At 34.4% G+C, this 17,879-nt stretch overlaps 1 protein-coding gene across 5 annotated transcripts in view; it reads right to left on the reverse strand.

Annotated features, from left to right (window-relative positions):
• LOC111517926 (uncharacterized) overlaps nucleotides 1–17,879 on the reverse strand; it is a 238,757-nt gene that overhangs the window by 19,045 nt on the left and 201,833 nt on the right. For all 5 annotated transcript variants that reach the window (XM_074182171.1, XM_074182173.1, XM_074182174.1 and 2 more), the window contains one exon: nucleotides 4,286–4,485. In XM_074182171.1, the coding sequence (XP_074038272.1) occupies nucleotides 4,286–4,485 (200 nt within the window). The remainder of the gene's footprint in view (nucleotides 1–4,285; nucleotides 4,486–17,879) is intronic.

Here is a 17,879-nt window from a genome sequence, read left to right on the forward strand (position 1 = left end):
AAGCATATTGATAACTAACAAATAATTGAAATGAATCACAGTAAAACAAAAACACTAATGAGATTTATGTAATTGTGATTTTCCACCGACAATACTTTGTAGTTGTGGATCAATTTTACTTGTACCAATTATCAAAAGAGATTTAAGATGCTCATCGGTTAATTGAGATCTGTAAACATTCTTTGTGTACTTCATCTTGGAAAACGTTTTCTCACACAAATAAGTAGTACCAAAAACAGAAAACAACCCACGAGCAAATTTATGCAAATTATCAAATTGTTCCAGTGAAAGACTCTTATAAAATTCCAACAAAGATGAATTTTGATATTTGTTCTTAAGCATATCACTGCACCGTGAATCAATAATTTCCATTTGGACTTCCGGAGCCAGGGTTTCAATGTCAGAATCAAAAGGATTTTGAAAAAGCTTAATTTCATTCGCAATGACATCAAAATCTGAAAAACGAATATCAAAATTTATCTTCAAAGCACTCAAAGTTTCGATTGCAAAATTGACGGGAAATTCAGTCTCTGTAGTGTGGCTGAATATTTCACATGTTTCAAAATGTGTGAAACATTTTGCGATTGAAATAGTATTATTTTCTGCCTGAAGGATTTGATATTGGTGTATAAATCAGGGAGAAGCTGATTTTCTCCTTGCAATCTCAAATTCAGTTTGTTCATATGATTTGTCGAATCGACATAGAAGGCTAAGTTCCACATCCATTCACTATTTTCTAAATCGGCAAAAGGGCGCTGCTTCTCATTTAAAAAAATTTCGATCTCTGCTCCAAGTTCAAAAAAGCGCTTAAGGACTTTTCCGCAACTAAGCCAGCGTACCTACGGCAGTATGATATGGTAAATCATTTTCTCCAATCTGTTGAATAAACTCGCGGAATTGTCGGTGATTCAGCCCAGTGGATCTGATGAAGTTAACAACTGATATGACTGGTTTTAGAACTTCAGACATATCCAAACATTTTCCGCACAAGGACTGTTGATGAATGATACAATGTAAGACTAATGGTTTTGAACCACCATCACTTTCTACAGCCTTTGACACAAGTGCAACCACTCCTTTATTTTTACCATACATATTTTTGCCTCCACCAGTTGTTATAGATTTCAAATTTATCCATCGAAGGTTCTTTTTATTAATGGCATTTTCAACTCCCTTAAAAATATCTGTCCCAATTGTCGTGCCGTGAATACTATTAATATCAAGAAGTTCTTCATACACTTCATAGCTTTTATCTACTCCGCGAATAAAAAACAACACCTGAGCAGTATCTGACACATCCGTTGACTCATCCAATGCTAGAGAAAACCACTCATGATGTCCATTTCTGTCAGACAGTTGAGATGATATATTTTCTGCCATGTCTTGCACCCTCCGAGCCACGGTGTTTGCTGACAAACTGACACTTTTAAATAAATTTACCTTTTCGGGGCATATTTCTTAGGCTACTGCAATCAAGCATTCTTTTATCATTTCTCCATCGGTGAATGGTTTGCCACGTTTTGCGATTTCAAGAACCACACGAAAGCTGGCGCGAGTTGCAGATTCTTGTTCAGTATTCGCTTTGGTAAACAAAGATTGCTGCGATTTGAGTCCGCGTTTCAAAGCTTCAAATTTTTCCTTCCGCAAACTTTCTGTAAACTTGGAGTAACTTTGAAGATGTTTCGATTCATAGTGTCGTTTAATGTTATAGTCTTTGAGAACAGCTATGGTTTCATTACAAATTAAACATAGCGCCTTATTACTGGACTCAATCACAAAATACTGAAAGTTCCATTTTTCTTGGGACGTTCTGCATTCACTGTCGATTTTTCTCTTCCTTTCCATACTAATAAATCACACATAAAAACAATAAGTCAAATCAAAATTCTTTTATTGACGGGTGTTACTTTATTTCACAATAGACAGTTTCGCTTCCTTCGCCTTTCCTACGCAGACTAACTCGCAGTTGCGCCGCTAGCCTTTTTATATGCAATTATTACTGCCATCTCGAGGTGATCGGAATAGACTAGCTAGAACCAGAACCTCCTCGAACCAACGCGGTAATTCCAAATATTTAATTACACCTAATGCCACCTAGCGGGTAGCTGAAAAAGATACTATATAGTACCACTACTCGCCACTAGATGTCGTTAAGTGTCACAATACACAATAATAATTGAAATGCAAAAAAAGCGTAAGTTTGCTTAGGTCACGCACTTTGCGACTATCCTAGTCTAGAAATATAGTTAAGGGCAGAAATTGGCCCTTGGAACAAACTGAAAAAAATCATTATGGCCCGAAGGCTTCAAAGTTTGGAGACCCCTGCTGTAGGTCAATGGACTGACACCCATCAGAAAACAACTACTCCCCTGGCTAATACCACGAAGGGCGTATTAGCCAGGGGAAGTTATCCCTGCATATGCTGTTGGCGATACAACTGCCGCAATAGTTTTTCAATTATTGGAACACACTTACAGACCGGTTTCAGGCTGTTTGGCCACTCGTCAGTGCAAGGTAGTATCTATCATCAACATGAAGTCAATGATTTCCGATAATTGAAAATCGAATTCCTTCAGAGTATCATTCCTCGAATTAAGCTGAAGCGGACAATAAACAACAGGTTTTTCATCGTCCCATCTGCCTGTTAACGAGGTAACCAACCGCATATCCGAAATTTGCCCAATTCCTCGTATAAGAAAAGAAAACATTTCACATATAGTCGGTGGGCATACTTGAAGAATGGCTATAAATCAAATCATCATATTTTCGCAAAAAATACAGTTTAAAATTCGCAACAAAAGTATCATAGCGTCGCATGTGACGTCACGTTCGAGTACACTACATATAAAACGGTGGTGTGCAGTCCATCAGTGTTCTAATACGTCAATAAAAACTCCGAACAAGTTATTTGTGTTCGTCCCATACAAAGAAAACGAAAAAAGTAGCTCAAACTTGCAACAAGAGATTCAACGAGAATATTGCTCAGGACTCAGCTTTTTAAGTAAAAACGTATGTATCAAATTTGTAGAATATGAACTGGTATCATCTTGGTCGAGGATTAAATTATAATGAACAAACTTTTTTGGGGTTAGCTTTTATCTTTCGTATTTTTCACCCTTGTTATGTTACCTTTTAATGTGCACCGATTTCCTTCGCGTTTTACATGTAAATCATCGCCGTATGATGCCCTGAAGGACCTAAAATAACTAGATCAATGTGTGAGCGTGTGGTAAGTATGTTGTTTAAGAAATATAATTTCGATAGCATATTCTCTAATATTGAACTAACAGTGTCTTTCAAACGTTTTGGACTCATTTTCGTTATATGTTTTCGAAATATTAATGTTGTACTTATATGGAAGTTTTAACATTTCTGAATTCGGAAGAACAAAAGTCTTTGTATCAGTACTTGACATTTTAAAAATTTTAAACTTCAAAATACCGTATATGTACACAGCATAGCCGTTGAAACGTAACTGACCACTCGGACACTGTAGCAATGAATTCCGCCAGCCGATTGCAGTTAAATTTGATTTACCAGCGAAAGGAGGTTTCCTTATTTGTTTGAGTGGTGATCATTGTTAGATCACGCATCTCTCTTTGTTTGGGTTACTTTGTTTGTTGGATGGATATAGTTTAGACACATTACCGCTGTTTGCTTTTGTAAATCATGGTTCCACGGTTCACATCATTTCACTTTTGATTTAACAACACAACTAAGGAAAACAGTCACTGTAAACAATATTAAGTCGTGACGAAAATAAGAAAAAAACCAGTGTCGAGTATTACTCGTACTAATCTAAAGAAATGAACTTTAAACTTTCAAGCCAGTCTCGGATATACCTACGCAGTAGGTTGAATGGACTGACGCATATCCGCTGGCTAATACCACGAACGTTTAAAGATCATTTCTTTAGATTTGCTTACTGCCTGTTTTCAAGCATAGACAACTGACTAATAAGAAAATTACTCGTACTGTTGTATTATACAAGATGACATATTCGTTTGTTTACTCTAACGTGACGTAATTCTCTCTGATTGGCGTTCAAGATACAATGGCTTGCCGTATTTTATAGTTAGATTTTACTAAAATATTATGAATATCGCTCACAATAATGGAATACTTGAAGATGCGTCTTTTGAAATCCATCAATGGGATATTTTTTAGGTGAATACAGCTTTTTGGAGATTTTTACTCACTGTGATCATGCCTATTATGTGTATTGTACATTTTTCTGAATGCTCTGAATAATATGAGACGTCCATTACTACCAAACTGTTCTTACCTGAACCTGGCCATGATGAATGTCATCAAGTATTGCATGATCTTGTACTAAAGATCGAGTAGTGAGTTTTTTGCGCCGCCTCTTGTGCATCGTAAGGAACTTTCCAGAACTGGTCGCAGTCGGACATGATCCCATCGCATCCAACAGGACCCAGTCTTCTTTGGAAAAAAGCTGCGGCAACGATGGCACCTCCACCGGAGCTGAAACAATTGAAATTCAAAATATTAACGGTTTGCAAATATTGCAAAAATAATGGAAGTTGATTGATGGGTACTTCCAAAAACTCCGGTTTGAATTTCTAACGCAAAGTGATTTGTTTTTGTTGGAATACATATTTTCATCAAAAGAATATTGGTCAAACAAGGATAATTTCAAGAACTCGATTTGCTAGAGACAGCTGAGGTGGAAAGTTGCATTTGTGATAATATAAAGTTTGTGTCATTGAAAGTTTCTCTACCCCATTTTTATATAATAATATTAATAATAATAAATCGTTTTTATTTCCTTTCTGTACCTGATATAGGCGAAGTTAAACCTAAGGATATTCTTTCATTTAACCTAAGTTGTACAATCGAATAGTACTTAATATACAATTACAAATGCATTCTTACAAAAATACAAAATATGTACATGAAATAGTGATCTACAGGGTGTTCCTTAAACACATGCTAATATTTAAGGAGGTAATTCTTAGACCCATTTTAAGAAAAAAACTTCCTATGGACGTATGTCCTATACGCCTTAACTTTTGAGATACAAGGTGGCAAAGTTTTCAAAAATAATAAGTTTTTCAATAATAACTGAGATAATTTTGTAGACATCTTTGGCATATTTGGTACATGTGTTCCATGCCTCAAGGCGCATTTTCTGATGTACACAAATTTGTATTTTTTCAAACAGTGGCATCCCTACGGGTTTCGCATTGAATATTTTTGAGGAAAAAGTACTACGCCAATGCTTTCTTTTCAAAATAGAATCATTTTTAAAATCCTCATTTATTTTTGAGAAAATTTGATCTCTTAGTATTTCTTTGTCCGACGCATGATTTTCACTCAAAAAAATAAAAATCGACAGAAAGCAAATTAAGAAATTAGATCAATTCTAAAATGAATGAGAATCTGAAAATTGCTTCATAACGCATTACCAATTCCCTAATAATATTTGAAAACATAATCTGCAAAAAATAAATTTTTCACAAAAACGAGTTTTATTTTATTTTGTGGCAGTAAGTCTAAACGAATAGCACAAATTTGTTAATTAGTAATAATACCAAAACTGATTATAAAAATTGTTGGACGTGGCCACCTGCACTTAGTATGCATGCTTCCGCCCTTCTAGGCATGGAATTACGCACCCGTTTAAATATTCCAGCGTATTTCGTATAGTTTCACACGAGGCAACTATTCGCTCTCTTAAATCTTCTAAAGTATTAACGGGAGTTTTATACACAAGAGTTTCAAGGTGACCCCATAAAAAAAAATTTAAACTGTTGAGATCGGGGGATCTTGCTGGCCATTGCTGAGGTCCTCCGCGACCTATCCATAAACTGTATTTAAATGGTTTCGGACAATTACACTGAAATGAGCAGGGGCGCCATCGTGCATGTACCATATTCGATTCCTTAACGCAAGTGGCACATCTTCCAATAACCCAGGTAAGTCTTCTTCGAGAAAGTGTAAATAATAACGACCATCAAGGCGTCCTGGTAGAAAAAATGGGCCTATTAGATGATCACCTATAATTCCTGCCCATAAATTAACCGAAAATTGGTGTTGGAAATGGGTTTCGGTTATTGCATGGGGATTTTTTTCAGCCCACACATGATTGTTATGGAAATTTTGAATGGCATTCCGAGAAAAATTTGCTTCGTCTGTGAACAAAATTTGTGTCTCAAACTGCGGATTTAGTGCAATACTTTGTAGATACCACTGACTGAAGTTCACACGCTGTGGAAATTCTCTGGGGAGTAATGCCTGCACTCTTGAAATATGGTATGGGTATAACAAAAAATCAACCAGAATACGCCAAACAATTTGATGACAAATATCCAGAGTTCTAGCGATCTTCCTCGTTCTCGTCTCAGGATGTTCCTCAATTTCTCGCAGCACCAAAATAACTTCAATAACACTTCAAAATCAATCAAAACGCGCTGTGACAGTTTTTAACACCAAGACCTTACTTTAAACCAACATCCATATTAGCTACTGACGTTTGCACATACAGAGAATTCGTTTTTTATTGCTATGGTGGGTACGCTGTTTTTTCTGATTTTAATCTTTAAAAGAAATCACATATCGACAAACTCCATATTTCCAAGAGGTGCAGTAAATAAATTCTGCTACACGTCATTTATTCCAGGATAACTAAATTTATGTTTTCAAAAATTATTAAGCGGTGCTGCGTTATGACGTAATTTTAATTGAGAACAGTGCATCTGACAACAAACAAATACGTTTTAGATTCCAAATTATTTTGCAACAAATCTGATCTCTTAGTTTGCTTTCAGTCGATGCGCGATACCGCATCAGATTTTTAAGGAATTTATCCTTAAGTAAAGCGAATTTTAATTTTTTGAGCGAAAACCATGCGTCGGACAAAGAAAACCCAGCAAATCAAATGTGCTCAAAAATGTATGGATATTTTAAAAATAATTTTTAATTCAAGATAAAGCAGTGGCGTAGAATTTTTTCGCCAAAAATATACATTTCAAAACTCGTACGTACGCCACTGGCAGAGAAAATTAAGAAAATTGTACATCAGAAAATGCGCCTTGAGGCATGGAACATATGTACCAAATATGCCAAAGATGTCTACAAAATTATCTCAGTTATTATTAAAAAACTGATTATTTTTGAAAACTTTGCCACCCTGTATCTCAAAAGTTAAGGCGTTTAGGACATACGTCCATAGGACGTTTTTTCCTTAAAATGGGTCTAAGAATTACCTCATTAAATATTAGCATGTGTTTAAGGAACACCCTGTATAATACAGCAATTATCAAAAACAATAAAATAATAAATAATTTATAAATACCGGGTTTATTTTATAATTTATCCTGGCTGTTGAAGAAAACTGATTTAGGAATGGATTTACTGAATGGATATTCAGATAAATGAAGCCAATTGATGAGAAATTAACTGTGTAAAAATAGTTTTCTCTTTAATTACTGGATTAACATTGTGTACAATAAAGATTGAATAGAGAAAGTTTGCGAACTTGTTATAATGGAATATTATGATTGCAGTGATTTGCAATATTAGGAGTAATACATTTATGACATGCAAAAACTTTCTTTTTCTTTTAGCTATCTGCTGGAAGTCAACTGTATATAATGTTATTGTATGATTCGTCTCTTAGGATATATACCAAACAGTTTGAAATGGATGAATTTGAGAAATTATTCCTGAATTCTTTCAATGGAAGCTGAGTAAGTCATATATATAGGATACCACAGAAGTATGGCATATTCTAATATTGACTGAACATATCTGTCTAAAAAAGTAACTTCATTATATCCATGTTGCCAAGATCCTTGCTATTTCTCATTATGAAACCGATCATTATGTTAGCTGACGAAACAGTTTGTCTCACATGATCAGCAAATATAGTTTCTGATGAAATGTAACCCCGATATCTTTTACGTTTTGGTAAAGCACAAAAGAAGTAACAAAAAAAAAATTTGGAAAAACTATTGAAGCACTAGGAAATCAAAACAAAAAAAAAACAGAGAAAAAAAGAGAAGAAAATAACATGTGTGTTGGGAGTTGGAAGCGATATTTCTTGTATAGGATATACGAAGTCAATTCGAATGGAATAAAAACTAAATGGTTACCGAACGTCGGCAGTTTCTTTGTATGACATGGGCGGCGTGGTATAACCTACAGGAATTTTTATTTATTAGTAGTAAAGAGTAGTGCAGAGTAAAAGTAATTAACTTGCTGTTTGGATTGACTTCGTGTAGACTATAGCTATACATCTCGAATTGTTAGTGCGGTGGAAGTGGCCTTCAGCTCACAAATTACTAAATATACACTCACCGGCACAATTTACCGCCCACTTATATCATTCGTCGCCCCGTATGTTTTATGTTAACTAGGGGGTATCATCCGGCACGCAGTCCCGATCTCAACCCGATAGAGCACATTTGGGACAACTTCAAAAGACGTGTAAGAGGTAGAGTACCAGCCCCTATGGCCCTGGGAGAACTTAAGCCGGCTGTGGTAGAAGAGTGGCACAATGTCCCCCAATTGGATATTCAGAATATCGTGGATGGGTTACCAAACCAACTCCAAGAAGTCGTAAGGGTAAATTTTCGTTATGTGGACACCCGGCGATTTTGAAAAAATTTTTGACTGTACTTACGTATTTTGATGCGTAGATTACGAATCCGAAAGAAAAAAGCGGCGCTCTCCCTTATTTAAGAAGTTACGGCCCTTCAAAGTTCAGAAAAGGGCAACTTTTCAGCCTTCTTTTTCACTAAATAAACTATTTAAAAACACAAGCATTTATTCACTAGGTCACCTTTACACCTTATTCCTCCTTCTTTAACACTTTTCACTTCAATAATCAACATTTTTCTTATAAAAATGTTAAAAAATGTACGGAGATGCTTTTTGGTTACATATCACTGAATTTTACGTTTTTAAGGTTAATGATATGGTTGGTACGACTGATGCAGTCCATATTCCTGAAGTAATTCAAATGTTTTTTACCTTCATTCTTTAGATCGTAAATTGGTTTTTGGTGGTGTATTACGAATTTGAAATAGTAGGCGACGGCAAATACCAACCGCTTTTTTCTGAAATGTCACTAGTAACTAACCTAAAAATAGAATAATGTCACCAGGAGAAGCATTCGTTTTTAAATTAAGTTTTTTATAAAAAACATGTTGATTATTGAAGTGAAAAGTGTTAAAGAAGGAGGAATAAGGTGTAAAGGTGACCTAGTGAATAAATGCATGTGTTTTTAAATAGTTTATTTAGTGAAAAAGAAGGCTGAAAAGTTGCCCTTTTCTGAACTTTGAAGGGCCGTAACTTTTTGAATAAGGGAGAGCGCCGCTTTTTTCTTTCGGATTCGTAATCTATGCATCAAAATACGTAAGTACAGTCAAAAATTTTTTCAAAATCGCCGGGTGTCCACATAACGAAAATTTACCCTTTTTTTACCTTAAGGGTAGTTTACAACATACCCTCTCATGAAATGTGATATAAATTTGACTGTTTCTGAATATTAGTGGAAATACAAGGTGAGCGGTTGATTAATTATGCCTCTGAGTATGTATGAAGCAATATAGAGGTAGTCACTGATTGTTATACAGTTTATTCTTGACGGATAGGAGGACGGGCATATACAACTGTTCTGAATATATTGCACATTATCCTTACCACCTGCTTGGAAGTAGATTTCATGACATCTTTCGAGAACTAAAAGCGGATCTACCTTGCACACAACGTCATTTTTTTGTCAACAATGACAATAGATTCAAATGTCAACACCACCGACATCAAACAACGATTAACACTTGTTTTATAATGATGGTTTTCTCACGGTCACGTTTTTACTTTTACATATTGGCCTACTTACCATGCGTATAAAAGGATCGATGAACTGAGGCGTTTCTATTTTTACGTGTTCATTCATATCTTGCTACGACACGATTCAAGATAAACTCATTTCGAATGTTTCGAAGAACGCCGTCATTTTGTCTTGTCAGAATTTTTACATGAAATTACATTGTATGATAATGCCACCCAATCGTTGAATTAGATTACAGAAAAACACCATTGATGTTCTGAAAGAAACTGTATCAGGCAACAAGAAGGCCCCTTTTCTTCAAAAATAAAATAATACTGATGTTTTCTCAGAGTTCACCTATTTTCAACTATTTGAAATTCACAATGAAACAATGAAAAAAAGTTCTCGGCAACATAATTATATGTTACTTCCTTTGTATATTAGCTTGGACATTAGATCTCTTATTTGAATCTTAAGGTATCAGCACGTAATTCTCTAAATTTTCCTGTATAACAAGCTCCTTTCATAATGGAGAAATTATAACGCTTATAGTTTTGAACAGTCTTCAACTCAAAGCTATTTTCACTAGGTTGATGAATTTATTGTTTCTACAATTTTCCAACTTCATCCTTGATAATGATTATATCATTTTCACAATAAATTTTATTTAAAAAGCGTTTCGCTACACGGTTGTTTCATCAGTCACTGGTACATCAAACTATTTTACAATGTCTTTCAGATAACAGTAGTTAACTTATTAGGTAAATGGCTGAATCTGGTCAAATAAGTAGATTTAGAAAGCACAAATTAATACAATGTTCAAATTGAAAGGGGTATGTACACTTTCAGGAGAGATTAATTTTTGGGAAAGAAAGGTTTTGGTTTTCCTCTTCTCCATTTTTACACATTTATACAAAAAAAGGTGAAGAAGTAGAAAGGCGAATGAATGTCATTACATACTGTCATCAGTAGATTCAACTCAATTGTGACATAAAGTCATAATTTTAATTATGTAGGTGAAATTTTACCTCTTTCAAACATTATATTGTGTATCAATCTTGTGAGTAATACCTGATTCATTTCTATAACGAATGTTTGGAATACGAACTGAATAGAGATGAGTGTTTTGATGTGAAACATCTATAGCCGCATGTAAAACCGGTTGATAGCGTGGCGATGCATGCCGTGGCGACGATTCGTCATGCGCAAGCGACTGTGCGATTCTCTCCTCACTGGTTTGGTATTATGCTTTCTCTCTCGCCACACTGAGCTCGGGATACCTATAGTGTATGAAGTTGTGTTTACTACAGTTTACATAACCTGTTTTACTGAATAAATAATTTTTAAAAATAATTGAAAATGAAATATGTCTGACAGTGATAATTTAGAAAGTGAAAGTAAGCAGCCTCCTACAAAGAAAGCAAAATCACACTACGACACACTATCAAGTAATTTTTTATATTTCATGAGTGTGCATTAGACCCGCGTATATTTGGTCTTAATTATTATTAAATTTTAATTTTTAAATTCTTATGAAAAATAATGCACCAAAACACTTATTTGAAGAATAAATTTCATAAAATCTGATAAAATTGTATTTCAAAATCAGCTGATTCATTTGTTATTAACAGGATTACCAAAAAATTTATTGATAAATTAATTTTCTAACGATGGTGGAATTTATATTGAAACATTTATTATTGATATTTATAATTCAAGATCTTTAGTAATATATTGCAATAACTAGCGGAGACTATTAAGTTTACTATATTGATGACATATTAAATTTTTTCATGTACATTTTAATTACATTGAAGTAGAAAGCCAAAATTTTTTCCAAAATACAATATTATTTCCAGGAAAACAGGTAATATGTTTTTTATTTGATGAGAACACGTTCAATAATGGTGAATGAACAACTTGCTGTTGGTCGTTTGAAAAAATTTGAACATTTGCGTTTATTGGAATTAGTTTTCTTTAGCTCGAAAATTCTTTTATGTTCGACGATTCTCTTTTTGAAAATTCTCAAAATCTCTCCTATATGAACTTTTGGGCATGATCCACACGTTAGTTTATAGACCCTCGATTCGTTAGTTTTGTCCATTTTTTACTAATTTTTCTTTATATTTCATTTAAACCGATGATTTTCTTCTATATGTGAATGTTTTGTTGGTGTTAGGAATCATAAGTTAAAAGGTAAGACCTCGTTAATCCTTAGCTCGCACAAGTTTCTACTTCTGAGGGTTGTCGTTCGTAGGGGTGCGACAGCTGGTTAACGGAAACACAGATTTTAAACAGATTTTTTTTATAGCGTTATTTTTTAATTTAGGGGTATACTTGTGTAACAGCTTGTTTGAGAAGTTTTTTGTCATGGATGTGATAAACCATGTTCGGGTTGAGGTAGTTGTTTACTGCAATTTGTTTCATCAAATTCAATTCCTTGTTGAAAATCTCTATGGAAATCGGGAATTTTGATAAGGAATTACATTTGATAAAACACGTTACAGTAAACAACTACCTCAACCCGAACGTAATGCACACTAGTAGGTGTCTAATGTCATATATCTGTTTAGTTATACTTAATGCTGAGTTCATTACTATCTGAGCTTTTTTATACTACCTATTTGATGTTTAATTCTGAACCAACTGTACTGGAATTATTGATTTTGTAATTAAAGTACTCGAACTGCGGATCTTTTCTAGATATTTTATTCCAAACTGTCATAAAACGCCATACAAAACGAGATATTTGCAATAATTATTAAAAAAAAAACGATTTTTTGACCTTGGAATATCTGTAGTCACGGACAACCCACGATTAATGAGTTTTGAGACAAGTTTTGGGATGGCAAAAAAAAAGGTTCATAAAACTTCATAGCTGGCTATCTTGTCCTCATTTGACTAATATTCCTGATGTATAAGTATGTGGTAGAAACAAACATGTTATTGCAAAAGTCAAAGATAGAAAAACATTTGTAAACAAAGCCAAGGAAATTATCTAATCGAAAAACAGCAAAACTCACTCAGATATTCTTGTTCATCAATCAAATGTATTGAATATGACATTGGAAATATTGTAGTTGAAACTCATTAAAATCGTCATTTTGAAAGAATATACTGAGTAATGATGTTATTGGATGGAGCAATGTTTTATATGGTTTTCAATTTTCCTTATTGATCGATTAGAATTTTTTGTCTTTAAATTCACACACATAAATAAACAAATATGATATTATGATTATACCCAGAACTATTGGAATAAGTTAACAAATGATATTGTCGAGTTTATATGTAAATAACCTCCACCAGTTATTGGCGATGAAACAATAAAATAATACAATATTTACTTCAACCACTAGGATTTGAATGTTGTTCTCAAATTTAGCAACTAAATTACTGAATGTAGATTCCATACGAGTTTTCCAGAATGGTTGATAGTCAAGAAAAATTTCGTTCTCGAGTAATTAGTTTGACTATCACCTCGTATAATAGTATCCTGTTTCTGTTTACTACAAAAAATGTTCGTACGTTTGGCCAATAACTTATTTTGCCCGACTTCCGATTTCTTTACCTCATATTGCAGTTGCACCTTATTATCTCACCATCTTCAATAATATATTATAACCCCTTTTACCAGGAGGAGGAACCTGGAAGGTTTAACTTCACTTTCCCTCAATAATGAGGTCATTTCATTTCATCCTCGATTAAAAATCAACCTGGAATGCTCACTTGGAAAAGGTCTTTACGGAAAAGCAGATAAACCTATGAACATGTTGACGGATCTGTGGAAAGTATTGTTTCTACAGTGGATGACCAATGATCAGATATGGTGCAATTGCCTGGGGGTCAAAAGCTTTTCAGAAACGGTCGAGGTAAAGCTCTATCATTTATAGGTCTTGATATATCCAGTGTTAGGTGTACCGTATCGTCAGCCACCATGACCTCCTTCTAGACCTACCTCCTCTCCACACTTTTATGGAAAAAGAGGCTAGATGAACAACATACAGAATTGAAAATATTTCTGACTGAACAAACTAAACTTATGCAGAGTGTCGCATAGTGTAGTAGCTGCAGCTGCCTTAAACACTCATAGTCGCGGCTAGAGAACTGGATCTTACAGGGAAAAAAATAGTTAGAGCACATAGCTGGTCCATAGATGTATCAAAAACTCCTTTAGATTCTGGTGTATACAGTTGTATATCCAGAACAGAAATATCCGTCTTCCTAGGAACCTATAAAACTGTATTTCTGGCGGAAACCTGCTCAACAATTTTTATCCGTTTTGGATTCCATCAGACATTGGTCTGGAAGGTTATCAAGCTTCTGACTACCTTGTAAAGGACGCTGAAATCAATGTCATTGAAGCAGAACCTGCCACTGGCATTGTTTTATGTTTTGACAAAGAAACATACAATATCTGGAGGAAAAGTTTCAGACTACTGGCAAAGTCTACCAAAATTAACTCATTCTAATCTATACTAATATAAATGCTGAAGTTTGTGAGGATAGGTGTATTAGTCTAATCAACAAGTTCCAAAACATGAAAAATAGAGATAAAGGTTCTAAAAATATGGGCGATAGCTCATTCGATTCGGAATCACCTCTAGAGAAATGTTTTTGAAGGATTTTGGTGCAGGTAAAAAATTGGAATTGTTATTAACAAAATGAGATTGAAAAAATGGTATTTAGTTTTTCGTTAATAACTCAAAAAATATTAATATTTGAGCAATTTTGAAAAAAGCTCGTTAAAGAGAAGGACATTTCCGATAAAAAAGTCACGACTCCCGAAAGTCTATCTTCATTATTTATAATTTTAATTTGACGTTGAAAATAGGGTTCCGCGCGGCTGTTACAGCATGCGCGCGCTGCTGCTAAAGAGAGTTTATCAAAAGAAATAATTTTTTATAACATAAAATGTCATTTCAAAAATTAAAAAAAAAATCTAGTATCTTCTTAACACTTGAATGAATCGAGTCCAATAGAAAAAAAAGTTTTATCACCATTTTTCAATAAGTTATTCAATTGATAACTAACAAATTTTCTCCCAATCTCCGTTGGCATGAATAATGGAATAAAAGATATATAATTGGCCTATAAATTTTAAACTTCGTGGAGCCCTTTTGATATATATATACTTCATACGATCCTGCGATAAAAGTTCTTTATTTTATTCAAAAATAATAAGTTACTTGCAATTTGTAAAAGATACATTTATTTAATTAATACCTATTTTTAAATGATATAAACTACGATTACTTACAAAACTATTCAAATTCAAAATAAACAGGATCATCTTCGGAATCCGAGTCGTCTTGCAGGTTAATAATTAGCGGTTGTGTCTCTACAGTCGCATCAATTATATTGTCAAGATCCCACATTTTTTGTTCTTCTTCTATTGCATGTCTTACTGCATCTCGCCAATTTTGTTCTGTAATATGTTGTAAAGACTCATATAACAATTCACGTACAGCTTGTATTTTATATGACGTATTTTTTCTAGCCACATAGCTTTTCATTTGTGCCCAAATGAGTTCAATTGGATTTAATTCGCAGTGGTAGGGTGGAAGTCTAAGGACTGTGATGTTTCGTCTTTCCGCCATTTTGTCAACTACGTATTTCTTGAACTTAGATTTGTGTTGCCGGGCAATTTTTAAAAGTTCTGCTTTAACCATTCCATCTTCGTAAGAAGGGACTTATTCCGCAGCCAGTCAATGATATCCTGTTTCTTCTACGCAGTCGTTGGAAGTCTTTCAACTAGTCGTGAATGATAAGGTGCATTATCTAATACTATAATTGAGTTTGGTGGTATATGTTCAATCATCTGCTCAAAATACTCTTCGAAAACATCAGCTGTCATCTCCTCGTGATAGTCTTTTGTGCTTTTGGATTCAAATTCCAACAAACCAAGCTTAGCAAATCCTTTTTCACTGCCAATGTGAGAAACTATTAATCTACTGCCTTTACCAGAGGGTGGGGAAATACCAGTAGACCAACCTTCCATAAAGGCTTGCCTGGAGCTTGATATATTTTTATCTGTCCAAATTTTTGTGAGAGTATGACCTGCGTTTACCCACGTTTCGTCCTGATAGTAAATTGGCCTTCCTTCAGCCCGAAATTTTCGTATAGATCTTAGATACTTTCTTCTCCAACATATTATCTCTTCCCGGTCAATCAAAAGTGATTTTCGGTCTGATTTCTCCCACCGGAAATTTAATTCTTTTAAAACTTGCCACGATTTGGTTCGTCCGACATGAGGCAAATCCGGGTCGTCTCTAACTTCTTGTAAAATTTTGTTTAAGTTGGGTATTTCTTTTTTTGTAAAAAAATTCGTGAATTTTCCTTCGAGTACCATTTTTGGCAAATTCATCAATTTCAATAGGTTTTCTCCCCCTCTTTAAGTATTCGTTTGTATTTCGGTTAGCTATACCTTTTTTTTTTCTTTCTGATAGGAACCTATATATTGTTGACTCCCCTACGCCCGTCATGTTGGCACAACTCTTGATTATGTTCTGAACAGTGTTTGTGGGATTCTGAGAAACCAGAGCATCGTGAACGTTCAAAACAATAGTCTTCTCTCTTGGTGAATAGACAGACTTACTGACTGTACGCAACAGTACCGGTGTAAAACTTGATGATGTTGATGATGATGACGAAGCCATCGCAAGCAATCAAACAAAACAAGCAGGAACGAAAGGTACGTATACGTTTGTAGGAATATGAAAAAAAGTTACTCACGCACTGCACAAAATTCGCAAAATAAATATTAGAGACGTTAATTACTGCCGTAGACGCCGAAACACCAACGAGCCGTAAATTAAATGCGATTAAAAAATGTACTAAACCAAAAATTATTTTCGTTCGTAACAACTTCACCCTTTCAAGGCAAGTTTCGAATATGAACTGAAGCTTTATATTTAATGAATAAACACCTCAGGAACCTCCGCCTATGATTTTACGAGTTTTACGACCGTTTTATGACTTGGGCCCTCATTTTGTGCTATCGACAAATTATGAACTTATGAAATTATAACTGACTTGAATGATGGAATTGGTTGAATCCATTTATTCCATGAATTAAATGTCATTTCATTTTCGTACAGATTGAAGATTTTCCTCCGTCTTATAGGGCCAGACAGAATACAGTTCTATAGACGCATCACTAATCTCATAACTCACCGTTATCATCAATATTTTTGGTACGAGCACAAACAAATCAGGTAACTTAAAACGCGAACCCAAAGAAATCCTTATCGTCGATGTAGTTAAACAACCATAGAAACGCGACAATCAACACTGAAACCAAAATGAAAACGAGACGTAAACGTGACTTTCAACCGAGTATCGATGAACCTGCATGCTCACTAAGGTTAAATATAGAAGCAATATTGGTGTTATGCACCCCAGACTTCTTTCTAGCTCGCACTTCATGCTACCTCAACTGGTTCGATCGTAATGACAGAATGCAATGAATGAATCATCGTGCTTTTATGTATATAGAAAGGAAATAATCGGTGATATTTCTGGAGATATTTCTTTTCTATCTCTCTCAGGCACTTTGTGCCATATTCGTGGCAAAGTGGCGACGAAAACTTTGAGAAAAACAAAGAATTGTCAAAGCGACGTTTTGTATTGACATATTTATAAAACATTTGTTGACTCCATCAGAAACTTACTCAAAATTCCTGAACTGAAAGTATTGTTGACGGAAACAATACGCTATTTGAAGGATAATTCTACATCGAAGCGAAGCAATTTTCAAATTCAACTGAAACGTTAACTGTTTTATCTTTCTTTTTCACTTGTGAAAGATTTTCAAAGAGGGATCAGGCAAAACTATCTGCTATTTAAAAAAAGAGGGGTGGCTAAAAATCTGGCCAACAGAATCACCAGATTTGTTGCTGAAAGACAAAAATAACACAAACGGTAATGATAAAAGAGGGAAAGTTTTAAAGCTTTCTACTTCATCTTATTATAATATATTTATTGTGGAAAATAAAATGATGCACTTTTTCACTGGCACAGAAAAATGAACCGCATGATTAGAATCTGACACTTTTTTGTAGTACAGGAGAGATGATAC

This window comes from Leptinotarsa decemlineata, unplaced genomic scaffold (assembly GCF_025532065.1).
Source record: "Leptinotarsa decemlineata unplaced genomic scaffold, Ldec_3_MD MMD2_tig00026328_RagTag_RagTag, whole genome shotgun sequence".
In the NCBI taxonomy this organism is placed as follows: Eukaryota; Metazoa; Arthropoda; class Insecta; order Coleoptera; family Chrysomelidae; genus Leptinotarsa; species Leptinotarsa decemlineata.